Genomic DNA, 27,116 nt, shown 5'->3' with positions numbered 1-27,116 from the left:
TACCCTGCCTGTGCTGTGTAAATGGAACAACAATGCCTGGATGACAAATGTGCTGACAGCTTTGTTTACTGAATATTTTGAGCCCAATGTTGAGACTTACTACTCAGGCAAAAGATCACCTAGTCACCAAAAAGCTATGATGGAGATATACAAGAAGATGAATGTTGTTTTCATGCCTGCTAACATAACATCCATTCTGCATCAAGGAGTAATTTCAATTTTCAAGTCTTACTATTTAAGAAATACATTTTTTAAGGGCATAGCTGCCATAGATAAAGATTCCTTCAGTAGATCTGGCAAAGTAAGTTGAAAACCTTCTGTAAAGGATTCACCATTCTACCTGCCAATTCACAGGCAGAAGGTCAAAATATTAACATTAATAGGAGTTGGGAAGAAGTTGATTCAACCTTCATGGATGACTTTAAGGTGTTCAAAGACTCCAGTGGAGGAAGTAACTGCAGATGTGGTGAAACTAGCAAGAGAACTAGAATTAGAAGTGGAGCCTGAAGATGTGACTGAATTGCTGCAATCTCATGATAAACTTGAACACATGAGGAGTTGCTTCCTATGGATGAGCAAAGGAAGTGGTTTCTTAAGATGGAATTTACTCCTGGTGAAGATGCTGTGAACATTGTTGAAATGACAGCAAAGGATTTAGAATATGACACAAACTTGATAAAGCAATGGCAGGGTTTGAGAGGACTAACTCCAATTTTGAAAGAAATTCTCCTGTGGGTAAAATGCTATCGAGCAGTATTGCACGTTACAGAGAAATCTTTAGTGAAAGGAAGAGTCTATCAATGTGGCAAACTTTATTGTCTTATTTTAAGAAATTGCGACAGTCACCCTCACCGTCAGCAACCACCACCCTGATTAGTCAGCTGCCATCAACAGCAAGGCAAGACCATGAATTTCTGAAGGCTCAGATGATCGTTGGCGTATTTTAGCAATAAAGTATTGTTAAATTAAGGCATATACACTGCTTTTTTAGACATACTATAATTGCACATTTAATAGACTTACAGTATAGTGTAAATATAACTTTTATATGCACTGGGAAACCAAAAAATTAGTGTGACTTGCATTATTGCGATTTTCACTCTGTTGTCATGATCTGGAACCAAACCACAATATCTCCAAGGTATTCCTGTATTTTAAAATCATCCAGAATCCCACTCTTCAGAAACAATCACTTTCTGTACGTAATTTCTAGTCATTTTCTATAAACATTTTCTAGTCATTTTCCATGAACATTTTAATCATAGTTGATCATGATGTGTGTGTGTATATGTATGTGCGTGTATATATGTGTATTTATATATATATTTTGCAAAATGATTTTATTCTTTTTTGTATTATGAATATGTTGTGCTGTTATTAACTGTTATTTAAAAACATTATTAATGGCTGCCAAATATTCCAGTGTATGGATGAAGCATTAATTATAAGTTGGTTCCAATTTGTTGCTCTTATAAGTAATGCTGTAATGAACATCTTGGAACGTAAATAAATCTTTATCTGAATTTTTAGTATTTGTCAAGTATAAATTCCCAGAGGTAGGCTTCCAGAGTTAGACTACCTTTTGAGAGGCTGCAGAAGCTTTCAAGAAGGAGTGATCCAATACATTGATCTGTTTCTTTTTTTAGAAACCCCAGCTGAATCCAGAGGTTTTTTCCCTGCATCTATTTAATATAACTTTTGCCTGTGCCTACCCATATACGTATTTGCTTCTGATCAATAAATATGTTCTGTCAAGTGAACAACACTCAGCATACACATAAAAATAAATGGCAGTTACTGAATTTGGATTAAACTTCAGAAAAGAATTTAAATGAACTGAAACAAAGCTGTGTTTCTTATCCTTTAAAAATTATGAAAAAAAAACGTTATAGGCAGTTTAAATAGACTGTGTACAGGAAACACTCATTGCAAAGTGCTGAACTGAAACAAAGCTGTGTTTCTTATCCTTTAAAAATTATGAAAAAAAAAAAACGTTATAGGCAGTTTAAATAGACTGTGTACAGGAAACACTCATTGCAAAGTGCCTCCTTATTGTACAGATTTAGTTCACATAAAGTTAAAGCATCTCCAGTTTAAAAGTTGCATTTGTCCCCTTCTCTCTGTGCACACCATAACATGAGTTGTGTTGTACCTTCCTTTCTGCACATTTTATCCCAAATCTTGTTATAGCTTGAGCCCCTACCTCCCTCAGTATCCTTAATACAAGGAGAAACACCAAGAGAGCAATGCCATCTGCCTAAATTGATTCTTTTCGTGATTTTTGTGATCTGTTGGCATATTGGACGTATCATGCAAATTGTTACCATACATGTTAAGTAATACTAATATATTAAAGTTAGAATTCATTAGTTTTTCATGAAGGAAGCTTCTGGGTATGTTGTTCCATTTTAATTTACTAGCGATAAGGAGGCTTTAATTTCATGCCCTGAGGGCTGTGATTTTGGTGGTGTTATTGGTGGTAACTTTATAAAGACAAAAGATTTGCAGATATAATAGAATGAGGTAGCTGCACAGATGTGATGTAAATAATGGAAATTCAGTGTGGTTATCTTCTAGATTCTGAACATCTGGATGAGAACTACAGCATCTATGCAAATGTGGGGATCTCTAAATCTCAATACTTAGATTGTGTGTAAGCAGAGGCTGTGTGTTTTTAAAGGGCTTTGAAAAGGCTGTTTCTCTAGCTCTGTAACAACATTAATAATGCTAACCCAGGCCCTGTAAACTTGTTGATACCAATAGATTTCTTTGAAGGAGAAACACTCCTATATTCACCAGCATTTCTTTTGTGACCTTGCAAGAAATCGTGCTGTTCAAGTTCCTAACTGAGTTCAATTGTAATGGTTTCATTTAGAAAGCAGCCAATCTATTTTCTAACATTTTTTTTAGAAAGAAAGATTTTCTCACAGGGCTTATTTTCTTTTTAATAACATATGAGTGCAGTTAAAAAATTCAGAAACTATTTCAATACAATTAGGTATTTAGTCATCTCACTGTTTCAGTTTGCAACTGATTGCTTTCTTATGGGCTTTTCCTTCACTGTCAGGTGTCATGATAAACGTTTAAAAAAAATTACAATTTGAATACACAGGGTTCTGTTTAAGTCTGTGTTCCTAATATGTTTTGATTTCATTTGTTTAATAACCAGCACATTCCTGGGCAGGTAGTAGAATCATAGTAAGTCTATTTTTAATGAAATAGAATTTTCAATTAGTTATTTTTAGAGGGAAACCCCAGTCGTGAATATGTCTGAGTTTCTGAAAATGAGAGAACATCTGAAAGTGTGTGTTGATATTTAGGATAAGACAGGAAACATTTAGAGTGTGAGGATGTCTAGTTGTCTTAATGGTATTTAGAAGTGAAATTTGGTATCTTGTTTATAAGTTATTTCTTCCTTTTAAAAGAAAGTGAATTCAACAGGCTTTCTTCCCCTCCGTTTTTAAGCATTCAGGGCTCTGATCCTTAAAATTTTACCTTCCCTCTCATTACGACAAAAATGTAATGTGGAAGGTTCTGCCTTTTCTCCTTTCCCTCAGCAATTGAGGCCTCCATCCCCCGCCTCTGTTTCTCAGCTGGTGCTGCTTCCCCTGTGACCTCCAGTCCACCGGAACCTGTCACCCAGCCCTGTCCTCAAAGCCATCTCTGTCTCCTCTATAAAGTTCTTCCTGTTCCTCCTTCAAGGTGTCACTTTTCTGTCCTTTAACACCCCAAAGATTTTTATATTACTTTTAGGCACTCATATTTTCACTGACTGTATTTCTCTCTCTCCATTAGACTCTAACATCTTGCAGATAGCAGTGTATCCTGCTTTCCTTTGTATCCCCATGATGCCTGGCACGTAGCAAGTGTTGGAATAAGTATCTTTTGAAGAGAGCAAGAGAGAGAGAGAATGGGAACTTATTAAAACATCTCTCTTGGATGTACTCCAGAGGTTGGGCTTGGTGGAGTTTAAGGGAGTGACGAAGGGGTGCATGTTCACTTCCATGTAGCTGGAGTCTGATAAAACAGAAGACAGATTTCTCTTCAAACTTTCTATCAGTTTGTAGGCCAGGCTGCCAGGGTGGACGGAACCTCCTCGGTCAGAACCTCACGGCTCACCTGGTCTCTTACGTGATCTTTCCTGCCCAGGTGACTCAATGCGTTCATTTTCCCTCACACAGGCAGTCAGCCCCAGGTGGCGCCAGCCACTCAGCTTCCCTAGGGGCACCCGTGGGCACAGGGAGGGGGTCTTCTTTCAAAGGGCAGCTCTCCTTTCAGATTCACCCTCCACACAGAATCTATCTAAATTTTCTCCTTTTGCTGCCTTTCCATGATTACACATATTCCAGTGGTTGCTGAATTTGAACTAGACCTTGAGACTTGCTGCCTACTTTCAAAAGAAGCAATGCAGACTCATATTTTTTACTTTGTCAGATTTTGGTGATTTTATTAATATGGTTTTTATCTTAAAGAAACATCAACTGACATTGGTACACATTTTTTAGTATCTTAATATCTAATTCCTCAGTCATGTTTTTTTCCAAAGACAGGAAAGCACTAAGTATATTCATTCAAAACAATTTGACCACATTCTTAACATCACGATCATGTGTAATTGTGGAGTGAAGGCTATTACAGACTCAGAACTAATTCATCTGGAAATTACGTGATTCTTTCATCTAGATACATTTCTTATTTAAAAAAAGAAAAAAAATAAACTGATATCCTAGGAAGCAGCCAAATAATCAGTAGTTGATTTCTAATAGTCGTGTTTGCCACAAGGTTTTTTACAGTGAGATTATATGGCCAGATTGATTTCTGTCGAATTGTTGCATTTATCAAGTTTCTTTAATTTTTATCTGCTTGATCCTGCTCAAGTGAATTTTTTTCTTGGACAGCATTCTATGTTGGCTACCACAATTTTATAATCTAAAAGCCATCAAGTACTCCTGAATCTTCCCTCCAGAATTCTCCAAAATGTCTACAATAATCTCCCCAGAGAATTATTTTCTGAGTTTTGTGATTTCCCAAAACTCTTCCTGCATTTCATTATTGCTATTGTAAATAAGGCCAGAATTATGACTAAGAAGGATATGAATGTGATATAATATCAGAGTAAACGCAGTTGTATATAATTGATTACCACGTTGCCCCTTTTATTTGATTTTATATTCATATTGAAAGCTCTTAACTGTGCATGTATAATTGATTCACTATGGTATATGTGGTTTTTTCAATAAAAAGTTTTAGTTGAGATTTTGTTCAACAGTGTAACTTCCTTATTCCACTATTTCTTTGGGAAAATCAGATTCAACTTATGTCATGTCATTTCTGGAACGACATCCTGTTATAGATGATCACCCTACTATAATAATGGAAGATGAGTCAGAATTCCTTCCTTCCTTTCCTTGTTTTTCCTGTGTCTTTGATTTTTCCCAGAAGATAGCTTTCTATAGAATAAATTTCCCTGGGCACAATTTGTCCTATTCCGTGACTTGGATACTCAAAAATTCCCAGGCTTTTGTAGTTGTAATATCCTTTTTTTAAAAAATGCAAACACTCACACCTCTCTCACCATTGGTCTCTTTTTTAAAAACTAGAACAAACTATGGAGAAGTTTCAGTAGTCCTTGAGAGCATTAAAGGCCTTCTGAGATGTTCTGAAATCACGACTGCAATCATTTGCATGCGAAGCCTTCTTTTAACTGGTGAAACTTAAGTCAGGCAAAAATAGATAATGGGGTGTAATACAAATACCTTTCCAGATTTAGTAAGCTTGCTAAGCTCAATGGAGAACTGTCTTCACAAAAAAATGCCCCCCCTCAATGGCATATATGCTGGGATCAATTAGCATGCTTGTTTATGATGTTACCAGTGTGGTAAAAATGTCATAGGAAATCCTGCTACGTATCTAGAGTAGACAGCAGGACAGTGCCCACTGTTCTACTAGGACCATCAAACCAAGGACTCACTTTTCAGCATCTGTCATCAATCAGTCCAGTACCTGAGCATACCCTTCTTTCCTTTTTGTACCTTCTCAACTGACCTACCTATTCATGTGTGAAAGAACACTTTTTTCACTAACCACTAACAGGTTCAACGGGTTATTTCACCTGCTAGCTTTCTCATCTCTCCCACATCCTCTTTGTGCTCTAGGAGCAAGCGAATACACTACCAGGTAATTATGGCTCATCATTTTCAATATATGACTTTCTGTTGGTATTTCTTAAACCCTATCAAAGTAAGGCCATAGGATGAATGAAACAAGTAACAGAGTACTTTACTAAGCTTTTTAAAAAATCAAATTTCCCCCAGACCAATAAGTGAGAGGTACACATAGAATGGCTAAATGCAGATGTACTTCTCAGAGCTGTTCAAATTAGTCTGACATAGGATGGCCCAGGAAGGAAATTAGTAGATTTGCATTACTAGATAGCACAACGTGTCATACATGTAGGTCATTTTATACAAAGTCATTACTGGATAAATCCTCCTAAAACAAGTACCATTACAACAAAAAGTTTCTCATTACTATCCACCAGAGGACCCTTGTGCTCATCCTGTGTTCAGTGCTGGTTTGACTCAGCCACAGCCACAGCTACATCCATGTGACCATCACAAATCTGCTTAGGTGGCTTAGCTCTTACAAAGACAAACAAAAGGACTTGGGCCAGATGGGTGGAAGTTTTATACTTAGATGTGTTTAACAAGGCAAACAAGAAGTATGAGCAGTTTTCTGTAAAACAGAAAAATCAAAATAAGAGAAGCAAGTGAAGTCAATAAGAAAAAAAAAAATCTGGCAGGAATTTGGTATTGTTCCCTCGGTTATCTGTGTTTTTAAATATTGCAAATCCTTTTTGTCTTGTAGATGGTATATGTCTAGAGTTAGTCCCCCCAAATTAAGCCTTTTATAATTATTGTTAAGAAATTTGAAATTATTTTAAGCAATAGTCTAAAGATTCCAGTACAAAGAAAGAATGTGAATAAATCCTTGGAGTTTGTGGTAAAGATGTGAATTGCAGGACATCAAAAAACAAAATGTACATTTGGATTCATGAGCCAATGAAACACCAAAGCCACTGAATTTTTTTGCACTAAAGTAGAGTAAAGCTCTTAAATATAAATGTAAAAACCAACAAAACCTCCATTGACTGTGTAAAAGAGAGTAAACTGAAGTGTGGTGGCTGAGGTTCCAGTGTGACATCTTGGTTTGCACAGGGCCTTGACAGTTTGTGCCTGAAAAGAAGGGTTCAAGGAAGGAAGATGACAAACGTTAATATTTTAAGCACATTTTTGTGTGTCATAAAGATTCTAGACACTCTACTGGGCCTATAATGACAGCTTGTTCTAAATGGTTTTCCACCTCCTTCCTGGGGAACCCATTAATTCCTCCTATGAAGACTCCTCTTTGATCTATAGCTGAAGAGGCATAAGACTGTTTCATGATTTTTAGGAGTGTGACAGCATGAAAATCAAGGTTGTAAAATGAACTGCTTTCCTCCCCTACCTGCCTAATTTCTTTCTCCCTATGCTCTAAAGACTAGGATATCTCTTTCTGACCCCAGGCTCATGTTTAACTCGTAAAGTATACTTTGCAAATGTCCTGCATGCTCTAATTTGTATGATGGAAGGAGAAACTAGCTCATCTGAGTGACAATTTGACATCGTTTTATCCCAACAGTCTTTGGAAGCCAATCCCACCACCCCTTTTTGACTGTCTAAAATGCCCTTGCTAGCCAGATCCCTTTGCCAGCTACAGTGTTTGCACATTTCCTTGTTAATCAGCTGCGTAGGCTCAGAGACTGTGTGTTTTGGTGTTGTTTGTGTGTGCAATCTCGTGCTGCTTCCTGAACGCATGTGTCCCTTCCCTTCACAGCCTACTCGACACCCAGCACCTCCCCCGCAAACCGATTCGTCAGTGTTGGACCACGGGATCCAAGCTTTGTAAATATCCCTCAACAGACACAGGTGGGCCGCTCTCATCTTTTCTGTATGTGGTGCAGCTTGTATTATTCATCAGGTGCATTTTAACTTGTCTTTTGGCACAACAGGCCACATTTTCCAACTCCTCTTCTGTCCACTTTCCTCCTGACCCCACCCTTCCCAGCCCTCCAGTCACATTTCCATGTGTTCTCAGAAATCTTAGAAAAGGTTGCCTGCAATTTTTGCTTCTCATATTGAGAGGGTAGAAGAGGAAAGCTTCTGTGCCAGAACTGCCTTTGCTATGGCAAGAAAAGTTTCTCAGTGCTAGATAGTGTATATTCCCTCTTTTAGGAATTCATGGTTCTCTAAATGCAAGCAGACCCCTTCAGAACCTGGAAAGGAGTATCTGGCTGCTGGCAACATCAGAGTGCATGCCGGGAACGGGGGGACCAGCCACTCCTCTGTACTCGTTATAGGGTCCCCAGGAACCTGGCAAGCTTTCTAAAAGAAAGAGGAAAAAAAAAAAAGGTTTATGAGCCTTATTAAGTTGCTGGTGTTGGTCCAGAAGCAGGAGGTGTTTTGTTAGTGGTTACTGCTGGCCGCTGGGGAGCAAGGTGCAGTGATGGGAGGGGGCGTGTGTGAATATAATGTCATACTTGAGGTGGGTGATTGAGACTAGTGCTCTCCTGTCAATGGACAGTTGTGTTTTGTGCTAATGCAGGTCAAGGAGAACAAATCTTTTTTAAAAGTCGTGGAATGGCTGTTGTGAATTGAGAAATGTTGAAAGACTTTTTGAGTTTACAGGTAGTACGTGTAGAATTATTTAGAGGTTTGCGAAATAGAATTACATTCAAGTTTTGAAAGGAACTACTCTCTGCTTTCCTAATTAGAACATGACTACCATCATTGACATAAGGAAAGTATTTTCTCCATGAGGTTCTTAGCACGGTGTTTGAAAAAATTTTCTGAGCAATTTTGTGCATAAGCCTGGGTGTGTAATATCCAGATGCCTAATTTATAACTATTCATCTTTGTTTGTAAAACTATGACCAGGTGCTCATGAACGGGATAGATTTGCCTTCCTGGGTCTGTTTGCTCCCTCTGCAAAGGACTTTAGTTTACTGCTATGTCGACAGCACAGGTTAAACTGCTTCACATGTGAAGCCTTCTTTACACTGAAGCAGGGTCACTGAAAGTACAGCATCCGCGGAGGAGGCAGCTGGGAGGAGAGGGGAGCTAACATGGGAGGGAGAAGGTTAACTCTTGAATTTCCCGCTTCTGCTGTTTCTTCTTAAACAGGCTTGCACTTGGCATCTGGGATTAAAGTCTCCTATTCAGTACCTCCCATAAAATTCTTCCAGTTATTTGCTTATTTTTTCATACCTTCAAACATTCAAATACTTTCCTAGTGAATTTGAAGTTGCATAATTACCTGGAGAGCATTAAAATAGAAGAACATAATTTAATTTTATATGTTTGGCTTATGTGTTCAAGCTCAGTGAGAGGGGAGAACTGGGGATGGTGGCTGTGTATTTTCTCAAAGCACTGGTATGCTCAGGTTGCTTCATTAAGAGCCTCAAAAATGTAGCTTTGAAATGTCCTGTTTTTGTTTTACATACTATGTTTTATATGAGGGTACTTCAAAAAGTTCGTGGAAAAATGGAATTAAAATGTAATATGAATCCTTCCTTGAACTTTTTGGAGACCCCTCATATAAGCTGTTATTCACATCACTGAACTTGAACTCTGTGTTCCATTCAGTTATTTCTCTATCATCAAAACAGGTTGCATTCCAATATGGCTTTGTTTCACAAATGCCTTATTTAACCCAGAAACTGAGTCTTCATGATGCTGACCACAAAAATTCAATTCTTAAAAATCCAGATTTTCCGCGCATCTGGATGAATGATGTCATGTAGGCCCAATATTGTCATCTGGAACTGAATTTTTTTGGTTTCCGTTAAATATTTGGCATCATGGGGACAACAGCTTAAGTGTTTCTTACCACAGTGACACCTGCCACATTTGGCTTGAAGAAAGCCATTCCCAATTTTCTTATGAGAAACTGTGCTAATAGAGTTGTCATTTTTCCAAAAAAATATATATTTATGTATTCCCTAAATATTTTAATATTGTTATATATATTAATTCTTATTTATAAAAAGAAACTACTTTCTGGAACCATTTAAAGCGTTAGGTAAGTAGAGATATGGATAATAAAAATAATAATATACCTTAAAAAATAAGCCCCCTTTCAAGAGGACACTAGTTTAGAAACTAGTGTGCTTTTTTTTTACAGGAATTTCTAAAAACAATTTGAACACGGTCTGCAGATTAGTAATTTCCTAGGCCAGCTTGCATTTTTCTATTTGATACCTTTGTTATAAAGCATGAAAATTGTATTAATTGAATTATAGGAAAAGTTTTCTGGGAAAACAAAATTTTGCTTTCTGTCTCTGGAGAAGTAAAAATTGAAGAGTCACCCACGCAGATACTTGAGCTTTCTCTAAATGAAGAAGAGATATGCTGAACAGAAATTCATAAACAAATACAAAATAAAATGGCCTTTCCTTCTCCCACAGACTAGTTCCCAGTGGAAATCTCTTTAAATGCCTGAAGCGTCATCCTATAGAAGATGGATTAGATATGGTCTCTGTTTTTTCTGGAGGGTAGAAATAGAACAAATGCACAGAAATTATAAGTAAGCAGCTTTGGGTTTATCATAAAAACTTTCTTAAGGAAAAGAATTATTTGATTGTATGTAGTCCCTGCTTATTGAGCATATTCTATGTGCTAAGTATTTTAGGTACGTTATCTAACTAATCTTTGCAGCCACCCAATAGATTGTACTTTATAGATCTGGAAGCTGAGACCTACAGAGATGATTGATTTCCCTAAGGACATACAATAGGAGGGAGTGGAGCAAGAATTTGCACCTAGTTCTGTCTGATTCCAAGGCCTACACTCTTTAACCACTGTGATATACTTCCTCATAAGCTCATGAGCACCTTTTTCTAGCGATATTCAGAGACTGCGGCTCAACTCTCAGGAATACTACTGGCGTATTCCCTGCTTTTATACCTGAAATTGCATTAAGATCTAAATCATTCATATGTACCCAAAAGAATTTGAAGTAAGATCTCAAAGAAGTATTTGTACATTCATGTTTGTAACAGCATTATTCACACTTGCCAAAAGGTAGAAGCAACCCAAATGTCCACCAACAGGTGAATGGATAAAATGTGGTATGTACACGTAGCAGAATATTACGCATCCTTAAAAAGGAAGGAAATTCTGACATATGCCATGGCATGGATGAATCTTGAAGACATGCTGAGTTAAATAAGCCAGTCACAAAAAGATAAATACTGTATGATTTTACTTTGAGGTAGCCAGCATACTCAGATTCATAGAAACAGAAAGCAGAATGGTGATGACCAGAGACTGCAGGGAGGGACAGCATGGGGTTTAGTGTTTAATGGGTGTAGAGTTTCAGTTTTGCAAGATGAAAAGAGTTCTGGAGATGGGTAGTGGTGATGATTATACAACATTGTAAATGTGTTTAATACCACTGAACCGTACACTTAAAAATAGTTCAGATGGTAAATTTTATGTTATATGTATTTTATCACAATTTTAAAAATGTAATCATTAGATAAATTCAAAAGGACCTTCCACTCTTAAGAGTCTAAAATTCTGAAAAGCAGCCAGGAAAAGTGGACTTTTACCGACAAATCCACTCTAACTGTATGTTGACTGCTGAGAAAAGCACTAATTCTCATGCCCAGCACATAGTGGGTACTCTGCACACATTGGTTGAATCTAAATGATTCAAAATGAAGTTTAAAAATAATGACTTTTCTTTTTTTTTATTACATTCATGATACAGGTTAATTGGGGAAAATACAGATGAGAAAAATAATAAAAATCACTTGTAGTCCTACTGTTAACATTTCCACGTAAATCCATCCAGACTGTTTCTATGCAGACAAATATATTGCAAAAATGAGATCGTATTATATACACTGTTTGGTAACTTGCTGTTTCTTCCCCTTAACGATATATTATGGTCTTCTTTCCATGTAAATTGGAAAAATTGAATATTGGCTTTTATTGCACCTATTCATCATCTGTAATGATTGGTAGGGAAAGATCACATGGATAATTGAAAACCATTTTTCCTCCTCCTCCCCTTCCAGTCTGTTTGTTCCTCCAGAGAATTCCCGCCTTCACTGGGGCAGAATTGCCTTCTCTTTAGCCATGCCTTGCACTAGCTTTCTTTCAAGCTGCTTCCCAGCTGTGTATTGTGTGTTGCAAGTGTTGTGGATCTCACCCTAGCTTTTGACTTTGTTTGCACACAGCTGCCAAGTCATCTGTCCCATTCTTCTGCCTCACTCGTCTGCCACCTCTGCTACTGTCACGTGCCTCTCATTTTCCTTCTCCTCTTCCACATTGTAGCTCATCATTAATGTGAGAGGTGGCTATCTCCTTCCAGCCTGTGTCACACCCATCTCTTCTGAGAAACTGTAACCACTCATCCCACCCTCAATCTTATTTTTCAATAGTGTCCCATACAGATGTCCCTATGGAAAAGGCTCTGGCACATAGAGCATTTATTTCACTGTGGACACAATTAACGTGCCCTGCACGCCCACTGAATGGTATAATGTAATAACAGAGAACATGCCATTGTCTCAAATAGCAGAAAGCCAATGGCCATTTCACTGGCATCCCATAATTTAAGCCGATCCCTGAAAACGAGAACCATTAAAAAGAGGCATTTATTTAGAGGAAAAAAGTTAGTATTTCATCATCAGGTAATAAATAGAAATACCAATTTCTACACAGGAGGACTGAGCAGAGACTCATTTTGATTCAGCTTCCAGTTTAATCAAAATGTTCAAATAAAATGCTTAACCTGCAGAACTCCAATGAGGACTAATTCTTTAAAATGAAAAATGAGTGCAAACAATATTTTAAAAAGGCATTTCCTCCCTACCTCCCAAATCTATCACTGTTCTGCATCAACAGAATTGTGGTATCTGAAATGCTATTTAAAACCAAATTACCATTTGGGCTATTAGAAGAATCGCTTGGCATGGCATGGGCCTGATTTGTTGACAAAAAGGCACAGGTGCTGTAACCTTTGCTTAATAAATCATTTAGCTGCCTTACTTGCAGGCACTGTGATTGCCTTTGCCTCATGAAATTTACAAATGTATGCACCAGCCTCACACTTCACTGTGCTGGAAACCAGCTGATCTTGAGAGGTCCCTGCGTAGCTAAATATGGGCATGGCACCCAGTGTCTGCCTTTGGTGGAGGTGTACAAGGAACGTGGAGAGGTAGAGATATGGAGAACATTTCCATTCTGTGTGTCATTCCTGAAGCTTTGCCTGAGAAACCAAAGCTTGGGGCAATCTGCAAAACTCTTCATAAGTTCCTTTCTTCAGTCACTTTATGTTTACCTAATTGCTTACTATTTTCCCAACACCTACAAAATGCAAGGAATGACAACTCTCCTCAAGTTGTTCAAGATCTAGTAAAGAAAACAGCTATAAAGAAATAATAGTAATGACAGCAACACCAATAATGCAGTGTGATACCAGTACTATAAGGACTTGCGTAAGAGGCTTTCAGACCACAGAGTTGGGTATAAGAGTGGAAGGGGAAGAAGAGGCTAGATAGTTTTTCTGTCTTCGTCTAATTTTGATATGGTTTTTATGCATTACATCTTTTCTTTTTTCCAATCAGATGGTAGATAAAGTTTTAGCCCATCCTAAGAGGAGAGATTTGTTCAGTTCTGTTTTCTCTAGACCAGGCAGATAAAATTAGAATCCTTCTGCAGACTGATAAGCCAGAAACGCCCCCTCCTGGTGTCCTGTCCTCATCCACTGCTCTAAACTCACTTGAGATTGCATTTCAAGGAACTGAAGCCATTCCCTGCTTCCTGCCCACCCTGAGGCAAGCTGCCTGCCTTTAGGAGGTTAAGTACCACACAGAAGTTGAGGGATCAGCAGGAGAGTTACAAAGGCAAGAAACTCTGATTTCCTTAGAGGAAAAAAATCTCTCTCCCCCCTCCACCCCTCCCCACCTGCTAGTTAGCTTTGCATTTGAACATTTCAGTTACAAGCCCACACAGCTGAAAATTCCCAAGGTTGAAGAGGAATGGCACATAAAATTCCATTTGCTCCTGACTTTGAGAAAAGTTCAATCTTGTTGGCCAAATTGGTGTTCTATATTAAGTCCCCATGTGTGCCAGGTTCTGTGCCTACACACGCTCTAGTACTCAAGAGCCCTCCAAGGTAGGTGCTATCATCCACATTTTACAGATGAGGAAACTGAAGTTTCAGAAGAGTAAACTTGCCCCGTGGTATTTGAGGTAGCCAAGATTTGAACCAGTCTGTCTCAAAAACTTCTCTCTTTCCTAGATGCCATCTGCACCCCTAATTGTTTAGAGTGAAAAGTTACTGACCATTTTCTTTTGAAGATGCCCTGAGATTGACTCACACTCTTACATCAAGGAATCAGAAGCCCTGAAATGAGACCTAGTGCTCCCTGGGCCCAGTGGGACTGATGCTGAACTTGGTTCTTCTGAAGACCTGCCCCAGTTTCCTATTAGTTCACATATCAGTAAAATCAAGATTGAACTCATTCTCTCATCCTGCCTGGGAAAAAGGCCTTTACTAATGACATTAGTCTACATCTCTGAGAACAGCTAGCCTCGGTCTGGAGACCAGATAACAGAGCAGCTAAGATCACAGGCTTTATTTTCAGATCTTGATTGAAGCTTTCTTTATTCCATCACTTAGAAGCAGTATGTATGTCTCATTTTGTTGTTGTTGTTGTTGGTTTCTTCTCCCCCCCCCCCACTTGGTAATTCAATTTTTCTAGCCTAATTTCTTAACTGTAAAATAGTGAGATATATAAAGATATATATACACATACACATCTCCTTCCTATGGTTGTCTTTGAGAGTCTTAAATTCTGTTGTAGAAAAAGGTAAGTGCTTACTACCTACTAAACACTCAACAAATGATAGCTTTCATTGTTTGGTTGATAACTAAACTTGTATATTCAACAGTTCCTCTCTGGATTACAAAGTATCTTCTCATTTGACTTTTAAGAGCAACCCTTTGAAGTGGGCAGAGCTATGTTTGTTATCCCCATCATACAGATTAAAAAACTGAGGTTTAAGGAGGGGAACCACATAACCAGGGGTCAGTAGAGCCGGAACACAAACCCAGTTCTCATTCCACGTGTCCTAACTGGGAAGGACACATGGGAGCTGTTTAGCACATGCTGCTCTTTGGGCAGAACCTACTTGCCAAAAGCTTCATTCAAAGCAACCGTCTAGCATATTGGGACAAACCCATGCCAAGATTATAACCCTATAGATTGTTCCATTGAGCATCTGCCCTAATGCTACCCCAAAAGCCTGATTAAATTGGGCATGTCTGTTCTTCCCCTCTACAGTCAGAGCAGCCTGAGTGCACCGTTTCTCCCCTTAGGCTAAATTGTGCCCCAAGGAAAAACAGACTTCTCAAGGGAAGACAATATCTCTGAGAGTGTGGGAAGGACTGGCAGGAAGAGAATACATCCCACATCCCCAGAATCTAAAGGGAAACGGGGCACCTAAATTGAGGTGGCACCTGGTCATTTTTTCTCTTATATTCTCAGCTCCAGTAGTAGGTGTTGAATAGTAAGCAACAGCTCGCAGCGATGAGTTACTCATGCCATCTGCTTCACTCTGCCTGTACTACTGTGGGCAGGAGTGAATCCTCCCAGCTTTCCCGTCTCCCACACCAACCTGTAAGTTCTTGACACATTCTCTTCACATACACTTGGCAGCTGACTCACTGACAGGCTATGAGACACTCTTAAAATAAATTTTTCAATAAACAGAACCTTTGTCTTTCAAGTTTTAATTTGGCCGCGCATTTTAGACAAAAAATGCTACAAATCTCACTTCTGGACACAGCCATCAGTTCTAGGTACTGGTCTTCTTCTGTCTCAGTTCTTATACCTCAGAAATCCTATCACCTTTAGACATAAGTTTAGGTTTGTCTTTAGCGTTTTTGTTTGTTTGGGTTTTACCTTGCTCCAAAAAGATTAGGGGAAGCTTCTCAGTTCAGGAAAATCCTGGACCTCAAACAGAAGACTGTTGAAGAAAATTGGTGATTGTTGTAAGAATTAAGGTGCTTACCGTGGGATCTGGCACACAATAGGTGCTCAGCAAATATTGCCTTTTTTCTTGCTTTTTTTTTTTCAGTATTAAAATGAGATCAGTGCCAATGGAGAAGGATACAATAACAGGGAGATTTTACAGGAAATTTGTCTGGTGTCCAATAAATTAGCCCTTGGGACTGTGGGAAAAGGGGGACAGAAAATGAAGTAGGGGAAAGGTTGAAAAGAGAAGCTGTGAGTTGTTGTAGAGAACTGACAGGAGTTAGACTGGAGCTGGATGATAGCCTTGCATAATATCAACTGCAGAATGACCATCAAAATGTCTAGCCCTTAGATGAGTCTTGATAATGATCCTTCTAGTCAGTAGATGTTCCAGAATACTAAGGGAAATGTACTTGGTACTCATAGTCTCATTCTTTGGGGGAATAAGGGAAAAACGTCATGAATTGAGGAGTAGGATAGACCCTCTTTCACATGCTAGCCATGCCATTATCTGAGTGATTTTGTCTGTGTTACCCTTTAAAATTCAGATTCCTCACCTATGAAATGAGGGCAAGAATAGTATCAACTTCATAGAAGAAAACCAAAGTAAGTATAGCTAAGTCAATGAGGGTTATTTTTTTCACATAACAAGAAATCTGTGAGTGGTTGTTGGCATTGCTTCACCTGCTACGTGATACCAGCAGGAACCCAGGTTCTTTCTGACATTCTGCTCTACCATCCACAGCGTGTTGTCTTTTCATCCTCACGCTTGGCGCCTCTGATTGCAGTTTGGCTGCTGCAGCTCCAAACACCATACCTGTATCATATCCAATTATTCCTCTAATATCGAAGAAAAGGCCTTGCTCTACTCCTCCTCTATACCCTGCTAGCAAATTTCTACATAGATCTCATTGGCCGATACTGGGTCCCTTTTAATTTTTAGCTGCAAAGGATGTTGGGAAAGCCAGCACAGGATTATCTCAATTGGTTCAAATCATGACCCATTGCCAAGGACTGGACACATTTTCTTCCCTAAACAAAATTGCCCCTCTGAAGAAGGAGCAAAAGGTAGTGGATAGGCTGTTAACAGGATCTGCCATACTCTTTTTTTTTATTCCCTGTTAGGTTTCATGCACTTTTCAACTCCTTGTAGTTGCACTTGACTCGCTTCTCTTGTAATGCTTGTCTTCTTACAGTGCTTTTCCTCCACACACTCCCTCTGTGTCTAGGAGATATATATGCTCTGTGTGTGTGTGTGCGCGTGTAGTGATCATCTCTTTTCAGTCTTCTCTTTGAAGTCCAGGATTTGGGCAGAAGCACTGGAGTTTTGTACAGACCAGCTCCCATGAGGCCACGTCAACCTTCACTGGGTAAACATGGACTCTGAGAAGGCTGAGTTGGAGGACATGTGCCTTTGTGATTGCAGGGGAACTCTGTGAATCAGTGCCCTCTATGTGCCCTCCCAGGCGCTTATCAAATAGTCAGCAAGAGGTTCTGGGTTTTTCTTTTATGACTTGGAACCAGATGCTTCCTTTGCAAAAGAAAAGAGCCTGGTTTTGCTGAGCTTGAGTCAACAGAGTTCAGAGAACAGGAAAATGAGTGGATGGGCCCTGCTGCATGAACTCCAAGCAGAGAACGCAATACAGGTGGTGTTCTCACTCTCCACAAAGCACTTGCATGCAAAAATCCCACACCCAAGGAATCTGCTGTACCAAATGTTTCTGTACTCTAAATAATGACTGTTCACATGAGGAAAGGATTCAGCATCATGGTTCCTTTTGGACCCAGAAAGTCCTTTCCTGGGCTTCCAAAGAGTCTAAGACCTTGAAGGTTCCACTGAAACATACAGTTTCAAGGCCAGAGCCTGTTGTCTAACGTGAGATTCATGGAAGTTCTCACTTGAGTTCTCAGTAGATCCTTCCTGTCCACTTTTCTCACCAACCTGTTTACCTTCCTGTTCGTTTGTTGAGGACATAGGCACTTTCTTTTATCAGTGGCCTCTCTTTTTGGGATATAGCTTTTCAATGGAGTCTATTCATTGAGTTACATTCCACAGCACACGCCTCCCCAAAATGTTTGCATGAGAATTTTTCCTAAGGTCTCACATTGCTTCTTTTACAGTGGAGATGAAATAACTTAGCACTTGTAATTGGCTTTTCACTTTCCAAATGCTTTACACATTAACTAATGAATCACATGAGCTCGTGATAAGCCAGATCCCTTGTATTGGAGCTGGGACACTGGGTTAGAACAGGCTGTCCTGGCCTGTGTTCCTCACCCTCCTACCCTCCCTCCCCAGAGTCTGAATGTGTCAGGATAACGGGGGATGCAGCTCAGGCACAGATGTTCTAAGCACAGGACACCCCAGGCCTTCAGAGCACTGCTTTAGTGACATGGGAAGCCCCCAGTGCTGCCCTCCAAGGCCAGGAGATGCTGTAGACCTCCTGTTGCCTTGAATAGAAAAATGCCCCTCTCAGCATATCCCCTCCTTCCTGGCTATGTGTATATGAACGAGTGTATGGGGAAGGAGAGGTACCAGGGGGATGCAAGGACAATGAGATAGAAAAGTCCAGTAAGGGAACTGACCACAGTAGGGACCTGTGCACTTGTAGATTGGAAGAAGCACTGGAGTAGGAGTCAGGACACCTGGATTCATAGCGTGTCTCTCCCACTTGCTAACTATGTAATTGAGAGAAAAAGAAACCAGAATTTATTGAGCACCTACTATATTCCTGGCACCACACTAAGCCAGAGGGGGGCTGCAGATATATATGAAGATATATATGGTCTGATCCCTGCCATCCATAGGTCACAGACTTCTAGGGAGAAAAGTAAACAAAATATAGTCAGGTCTAAGAACTGAAACTTTGAAATATGTATAATCTATAAGAAGCACAGAAAAAGTAGGTAATTAACTTCAAGGAGAGGCATGGGATCATGGAAAGTATGCTAGAGGAGATGGCACAGGGGCTGGTTTAGAAGGAGACAGACATACTTGTGGGCAGAACATTTCATTTCAGGCAGGGGGAACAGTGCATGCAAATGACAGTGTGTGTGTTTGGAGAACTCCACTATGTTTGGGATGTCTGTCAGTGTAAAGCAAGAGAATGTGGAGTCCTGAGGCCGGGAAGTTAGACCAGAGTGTAGTCATCAATAAATACCTTTTTCCAGCAGTAAGACACTCGGACTTTATTCTGTGGGAGATGGGAAGCCGGTGGGATCTCTAGATGTGAAGAAACCTTAACATCACTGGATTTGATACTCATTAGGTTCAGGATTTTACAGGCAGTGATAGCATTCAGATCTAAAGCATGAGGTGCCCTCCTCTCCTGAGCAGGGGAATACAGTTGAGAAAATATAAGCTTTGAGCCAGACAGACCTGAGTTTGATTTATCTCAGTGTGTGTGACCTTGGGATAATTTTTGGCCTTTCTGACCCTCAGATATCACATTTATAAAATTATGAATTAATTCCTGCATTCCACGTAGGGTTTTATAAAGACTCAATGTGGTTGGAATGCAAAGCCCCACCACCCTGTCCTGGCACCTGGAGAGCCGCTTTTCCACCTGTTGGGAGTGAACCTCTGTAAGGACCTGAGGTAAGGCAGGGTGCATCTCATGTATCTTTAGGACAAGGGTCTTGTGATTGCAAAGAAGAAACATAGAAATGTTAATATAGTGAAAACCCCAGAGGTAATCCAGCAGTCTTCCCCCTGAGCTGAGTCTTCTTTCGCCCCATCCTCCCACATCCGCTTTCCGTAAGTTGTGCCATTAATTCTCTCATTAGCCATAGAATGATATGTATTTATTAAGAACATACTTACCATACTCCCAAGGAGCAAGTTAAAGCTCAACTTATAGTGGCAGTTTCTGGTTGCAAGAAAAAACACACCAAGGAATGCATATGGGGAATCTCTATGTATCTTATAATTTCATATTTAAAAACTTTCAACTTTATGCTAGATGAGGGAAGGAAGGAAAAAAAAATCCCACTGCAAAAACAAGTTCTGAACCTAGGAGCAGTTTCTGAATGTTTATTTTGTCAGATACACAGCTGACATGATTAGTTCTAATGGGGTGGTGATCCTCATTGAATTGCAGATTGCTGTGAGTGACGGAAATCCCACAGGGACTTAAATAAGTGGTGCATACGGTATTACTTAGGCTGCATCCTTTAGCCAAGACGAGGGCTTTTTCTTCTCTGTCCCTCCCCAACACACACGCGTGTGCACACGCATACACACACACATCCATGCACACCCAGACACACATGCTGCATATGCATCTATTCCAGAGCTCTACATAGAGTGTTAATTACCTACCTAGAGCAACGGTGGCATGCCTTTCCTGACTTCTCCCCTTTACCCCTGCTACCCAAGTGCACCCCAAACCCCCACCCTCTCCATTGCAGATAATGGTGTGCCAGGTTAGTCTGCTATGCTTGCTGCGTCAAGACTCAGATCAATTTATTGACTCTGTCGTAGAGGCTGGTACAGTAATTGTTACAAGAGAAGAATGGAAAGTGAGAACGTGTCCACATGAAAAATAAAAATGACATTTTGTTCTCTCCAGCCCCCCCCCACCCCCCATTGCCTCGTAGATCTTTATGTGTTTACACAGCAGAGAGCATTAAGTTAATCACCTCCTTCTACATTATTAATTGCGACAGTTAGGGTGCCACATGACAGGAAGCGTATTATGGGAAACATTGATCTCACTCCGGCGGTGTGGACCTGAGCAGGTTTGGTATTCCTTTCCTTATCTCACTGCATTGGGGCCCCATCAAATCACATTTCCCTGATTGACAACACAGAATGCTTCCCATCAATACAATCGATTTTGTGAAAAAGGACAAGAAACGTTTTTCACCTGGAGATAGATGAGTTATGGTGATGATAAACAGAACACTTCAGAAGGATTTCTGTTTAGAAACCCAGATTGGGAATTAAGGTACTATTATCATCCCAAACACAAGCATAATTTGTATCCCCAGAAAAATTGTCTTACAAGAAACTTACTACAAGTGAAAAATAGATTTAGTTGAGGCCAGCTATGAACCTGAGGCTATAATAGCTGTTTTTTAAAGGCCATCTGCTAATTTTTTTGTGAGAAATTTTTGGTTAAGTGCACATCTTTGAAAGACATTTCATTAAAGTTCAACTTTCATGGCTTATACCTGTAGACCCTAACATAAATCCTGTGTGAATGGACAAAACTGAGTGGGTGTCATTTGTGACCTGGAAATAAAAGGTCAACCACTGAATTTATAGCTTTTTTAGTGAAAAGAACATAAAGATTCCTGCCAACTGGAGTCAATCCATATTTTAATGTTTCCTAGTTAAGATTATAAAATCAAGGGATTAGGATCATGCTGTTCAGTGAAGGTCAAAAATTAAATGTGATGGGCTAAGTGTCATTCCCATGGGGCAGAAGTTAATATTTCAAAAACCATTTCTACCACTGGCAGTCAAGAAATGAATTCTCCATGATCATTAACTAAGGTAAGGGGAATCCCACTATCATTACTAAATTTAATGATGATTATTACACTAATCAACTACATTATTAAATTACTCTGCTGTTCTCCTATCCTGTCCCCAAACAATAATAGTGAATTGATTGCTATCAAATAATTCTCATACACAATCACGAATAAGTCAAGATGGAGGATCATGGATGCTGGCCTCCTTTTGGGGAAAGAAGTTGTGGCTGTTTTATGCATATGAGAGATAACATAGAACATGCTTCTCAGACCAAGAGTCAGTGGCACTACAGACTTGCTATTAAGTATGACTCACCAGTACAGGTTTTTTAAATTAAAAAAACAAACATGTATTTCTTCTTATTAAGGATTTTTTTTTATCTTTCAGATTTTTGTCCTCCCCCCCCCCCCACTTTCTTTTCCTTTTAGGAAAAAAGTCCATTTTGCCAGGTACTTTTCATTCTCAAATTTTTGGGGCCTTGTATCGCATCTACTTTAGATTTTTATGAAGAGGAAATAAAGGCTATTTAAATGTCTTTATAGGATGACTCAGACACATGTACCCCATGCCACTTACAAATCCATTTTAAGGTGCCAGTATTTTTCAAAGTTATAGAAAGGCAGGACAGTGAGGCCGGTAATTTCCTTAAAGATTACCTACTATGGACACTGTCGTTTTTCAGATATGACTTTAAAAAGTGCATTTTGGAATAAAGTGCATATCATTTTAATAAAATAGCACCTCCAAACAACAGGGCCAGAGCCCAGGGAGGTGAAACAACTTGCAAGGCCACATAGCTGATCAGAGGCAAAGCAGGACTGAGATGTAGGTATCTGTGCCAGGGAAGGAAGGGACTGGTGGTTTAATATTTGGCTTAGGGAATGAGTGCATGGTTTCTATTTTACAAAGGTGTTTTATAAAAGCCCAATATCCACTAGACTGACCCAAGTGCATTGGAATCCTGAGAATCAAAAAGCATGTAATCCAAAAGCTAACTTGTAGAATTTACCTTCATAAATGGCCACAAAGACGTAGTATTTTGTATGTGTGTGTGCATTTGTGTTAAACCTGTGCTTCTGTCTGTGTTCCTGAGGAGCTTTTTGTTGCACATTTTTCTAAATTCTGTCCTTCCCAGTGCAGACAATGGTTAAAATTCCCATCTACCTTCACAGGCAAACACTTTAAAGTGCTTCTGCACGAGGCAGGGAGTAGGAAGGACCTTTGATTTAAAGTTCAACATTTACATTTGTAATTTTGACTAATTTCTGTGCTTGCGTTAATTAAATTGAAATTGTTTAATTAGAATAAAACTAAAATTGATCATTAGGATTAATTTAACCTGATAGGCTTTGTGTGCCTTTCCAGACAAATATTATTAAATATAGTGATAATGAAGCAGTAAGAGGTATAATTTCACATCTTATAATGATCTTAATATCTGCCAGTTGTTCTGTCTGGTGTCGGGGGAGTGCTGGATGTTGCCCTTTGTTATGTCATTACCGTTCAGCTAGGGCCGTGCTGTTTCTCTTAGTTGGCCTCTTCCCAAATATTTTTTCCTGTCAAATTCTAAAGATATACAAAATCCTTTTCACTCCACCATCGTAATAACATCTTTGCTCCCTTTCCTCCACCCCCAACATCTTCCAGGAAGGCTGCTTGCTTGACCCGTCCCCTGGGCCTTATGTCACAGTGACCTTTGTAAACCAAGAAGTGCTGGGTGAAACGCCTTATGGAATTCACTAACGCCCCTCAGCCCTGGAGTCAGTATTGTCAAATCGGGGCTGTCCCCTTCGCTCCCCTTCTGGCTGCTTGGTTTGGGCAGGAACCAGGCACAGAATTAAGTTCTGTAAGTAAGATGAGGGATTCCAGCCACAGAATAACTAACTCTAAGGAAGTGCAAGAGAGGAGCGGCTCCTCCAAGCCCTGATTTGCTTCTGGGAAGTAGCTTACCTTCCTCCCGTGCCTTCCATGTAGCTCAGCCAGTGAGCACATTTCCAAATTTGGTACCCTCGGTTTCTTAAAGAAAATTATACAAGGACGAAACTACGGTTTTACCAGAAGATTCAGCATGGGTTAAATAACATTAGATCTGAATTTTCTTACCCATGTATTAACAAAATGTAAAATTTTTTAAGTATCAACTATTAAATCAACTATGAAATTATTTTGTCATTCAAGGTAATTAGGATCCACATGGATCAATTAAATCCTCGAGAAAACATGCAAACCATCTTGAACTTCAAATTCCTCCTATCCGCCATTTTGCCAGAGTTGCTTAAAAAAAAAAATAACCTTGTCAGTTATTTTTAATTGGTTTCCTATAGCAACCCTTACTGTCAGGAGTCCAAAGGGCAGTGGAGAATGTACCAAAATTACATATATATATATTTATGAAAAAGAAGAGAGACAAAAACTAGACAAAAGGAAGAACGTATGATTATCAGTCATGTGAAGTTGACTGACCAGTGTGGAGACTATCACACTCAACATCATCTTTCTGTAAATTGGCCGATCGGTCCTGGCCAAAGGCTGAGAAACTCTTAGAGCTGTGAGCCCTGATTGCACTCAGTGGCTGTTAATAAACTACTGCCCCCAGAGAAACTAGTTTTACCCTTCATTCTGCATAACATCATCTAAATGGATTTCAGTTTTATTCACGTCCTTATTCAGTAAACAATACTTCTGATTTTCATAGCAAAAGGTTTTATTTGGAAGCATATTCACATTTAATTTGGTTTTAGAAAACGCTTAATGTTTTTCAGCAATTTAAACTAGGCTGAGTTCAGGGACTGAGAAAAAACAGTAAAAGCCCAGCATATCGCCAGCGTACTCATGCAAAAGCAACTGCCCATTGTAGCATGGGGCCAAGAAAAGACAATGACCTAACTTACAAAGATGAGGTTCTGTCTTCCCCACGACAGAAAGGTGTTCCACCATATCTACCACCACTCCAAAAAAGGCATCAACTCTGCCCTCTTGCAACTGTCATTATGGTCCAGTCAGGAGGCAGAACACTTTCATCTTCACAACCTTCATGCTGGGAAGGTGGTCTTAATCCTGTCTGAACAGAGGTGCAAACTGAGATCCAGATTCACCATGGATTCCTACTCCACCGCCCTCTGCTGTGTAGTTTCTCCTCTGAATCCCCATAACAATGCTTACTCTTGAACTTCTTGCCTCATCGTGTGTCACTCTGCAGCTGCTGAACCTGGGGCACTGGGAATGCCACAACCACGGTTTTGCTGGGTATGCTCACCTATCAGGGAAGAATTGCTCCAGTACAAAAGAGGCTATAAAGTAACTCTCGGGCATTGCCCTGCAGTAACAATTACTATTAGCATTATCGCTTTATTACTGCTGTACCCACATTCTTGCTAGATAAACTCAGATGCAGAGAGAAATTGAAAGGCAGAGTCCCTTGTCCTCTTGCTGCCTTTCCATGTTGTCCATGAAGACCATGGCTGCTTTCTCTGAACTCCCAGACCCTTGCTTAGCAACAAGATTGAATCTTAACCTCAGTCAGCCAGGAAATCAGCCCTCTCCAGATTGGTTTCCTTTGAGCATCTCAGAATCCCTACTTCAACTCTTCCTGGTTCTAAACCAGAAATAGCCATTGCTTCCTGGCTGGTGTACCTTTATTGGCTGGAAAATCCCTGAGATCCTTTTGACCTCAAAAACCTCTTAGGTTTTTTGGTAAACATAATATGGGATCTCTATTGGATTGAGGACATTTCTCTTCATAACAACTTTAACTGCATTTTCAAGGCAGAAAAACAGTTTAAGCAAACTCTAGTTTTTGTATTTAAAGAGAGTAAATGTGCATTGATCATTTCTACAGAAAACTGAAAATGACTGCAGAGAAATTTGAAGTTGTGGCTGTGGAATTCTAGGGTATATATCTAGAATCCGTTACTCACCTTATAATTGTAATATTAACACGAATGCCTTTTAGGGAAAATTAAAAAGATACAGTTCTCTTGGCCCCTGCCCTGCCTTTTTTCTCCCTTTTCTTGCCTACAGTAGAACTGAGGGAACTTTTAATACCAACTAAAGCTTGGTGCTGCCCAGCCCCTGAGTCTGAAATGCTTGAGAAAGCAGTACAGATTCCCACTGTAAAACATTCTTTCACCAACCCTTGGAAACTAGCATACTGAGGCCGGCAGAGTACAGAGGAAGCACATGTAAATGAGGTTCACTTATAAACTCCTGAGGAGTGTTTTATTTAGTTTAAACCTGAACTTGAACTCATAAACGTGTTTCTGGAGAACAATACAGAAAGGCTGATGCAGAAGAACAGGAAGTCATACTTTAGCTTGGACAATTCACTTCTTTAAAAGAAAGAAAAAATTTTAAGTGTTTTTTAATTGAACCATCTTCTAGAATAGCACAAGTTGGCATGTCGGCAAGATTTTTCTGATTTCAGAATCAGAATGAAAGTGAATATATATCATTTGAACTTACCATCATTCTTGCAAAATAAACAATAGGATCTTCTATCCATATGATGATTTAACAAGAGAAAAGGATATTTAAAAAGCCAATAATCAAGGCTGGCCAATTAGCTCAGTTGATTAGAGCATGGTGCTTATAACATCAAGGCCCAGAGTTCGATCCCTGTACCAGCCAGAAAAACAAAAACAAAAAACCCAGTAATCATATAACAATCGTGCAATATGGATTGGTTTTATTAAATGATAATAAAGCGATAGTAGAGTTATGTGACTATGCTAATCTAGCACTGTGTGTGTGTGTGTGTGTGTGTGTGTGTGTGTGTGTGTGTGTTCTGAGTTTGTTCCTAAATCTCAGTTACTGGTAGAACACTATCAAATGGAATTTATCAGAAAACAAACTGAGAGTGATTTTGTTTGTATGCTTGATTTTATAAAACTCATTCTTGAGTCTGTCTTCAACAATCCTTGCTTGTAAGATCTCCATCTCATTAGTAAAGTCATTACTAAAAAAGGTAAATAAAAATGAATTAAATATTCTGTGTTAAAATGATATTACCTCTCTCCAAGAAGCATAGATCCCTGACAGGGAAGACAGGTAGCTCCGCCAATCACATATGCTCCATGCATGTCCAAATCATTGGTAAGGCCCTGAGATGGGTTCTTGCTTTGCACGAGTCCCCACCCCAATCCCATCAAGAAGCTTCCCACTCACCTTCCCTGGAAATTTTCAGGAGGAATTTAATTGTTTGTAGTATGAATATTGCTTAGTCGTAAATTTAAACTACAAATTTAGAAGAAAATAAATCTGCATGTAAAAAGCATTTGCTGTTTCAGCGTTAAAAAAATGTCATTTGAAAATGCAAACTCCCCCATGTGGGTTTGTTTTGCGAGTCACGTCTTAACAAAGACAAGTTTTGTTGCTATAAAACCCTAAATCCTACCACATTCTCGAAGGAGGAGGAAAGCATTGTTCATTGGGTCCCTGATTTGGGCTTTTGGGGATGTCACGTTGAGCTTTGCGCTCAGCGAAATTGTTTCATTTTTATCCAGGGTTGTTGGCTCAGATGAAATGCTGACACACCCCCCCCCCCCC

At 39.5% G+C, this 27,116-nt stretch overlaps 1 protein-coding gene across 6 annotated transcripts in view; it reads left to right on the top strand.

Moving 5' to 3' along the window:
• NFIA (nuclear factor I/A) overlaps positions 1 to 27,116 on the top strand; it is a 367,279-nt gene that overhangs the window by 327,325 nt on the left and 12,838 nt on the right. For 4 of the 6 annotated variants that reach the window (XM_008563311.1, XM_008563335.1, XM_008563315.1 and 1 more), the window contains one exon: positions 7,876 to 7,967. The exons of the other annotated variants lie outside the window; for them this stretch is intronic. In XM_008563311.1, the coding sequence (XP_008561533.1) occupies positions 7,876 to 7,967 (92 nt within the window). The remainder of the gene's footprint in view (positions 1 to 7,875; positions 7,968 to 27,116) is intronic. 6 annotated transcript variants of the gene reach the window in all.

The sequence above is a fragment of the Galeopterus variegatus genome, unplaced genomic scaffold (assembly GCF_000696425.1).
Source record: "Galeopterus variegatus unplaced genomic scaffold, G_variegatus-3.0.2 Scaffold173, whole genome shotgun sequence".
NCBI lineage: Eukaryota > Metazoa > Chordata > Mammalia > Dermoptera > Cynocephalidae > Galeopterus > Galeopterus variegatus.
This window is presented reverse-complemented; position numbering and strand designations above follow the sequence as displayed.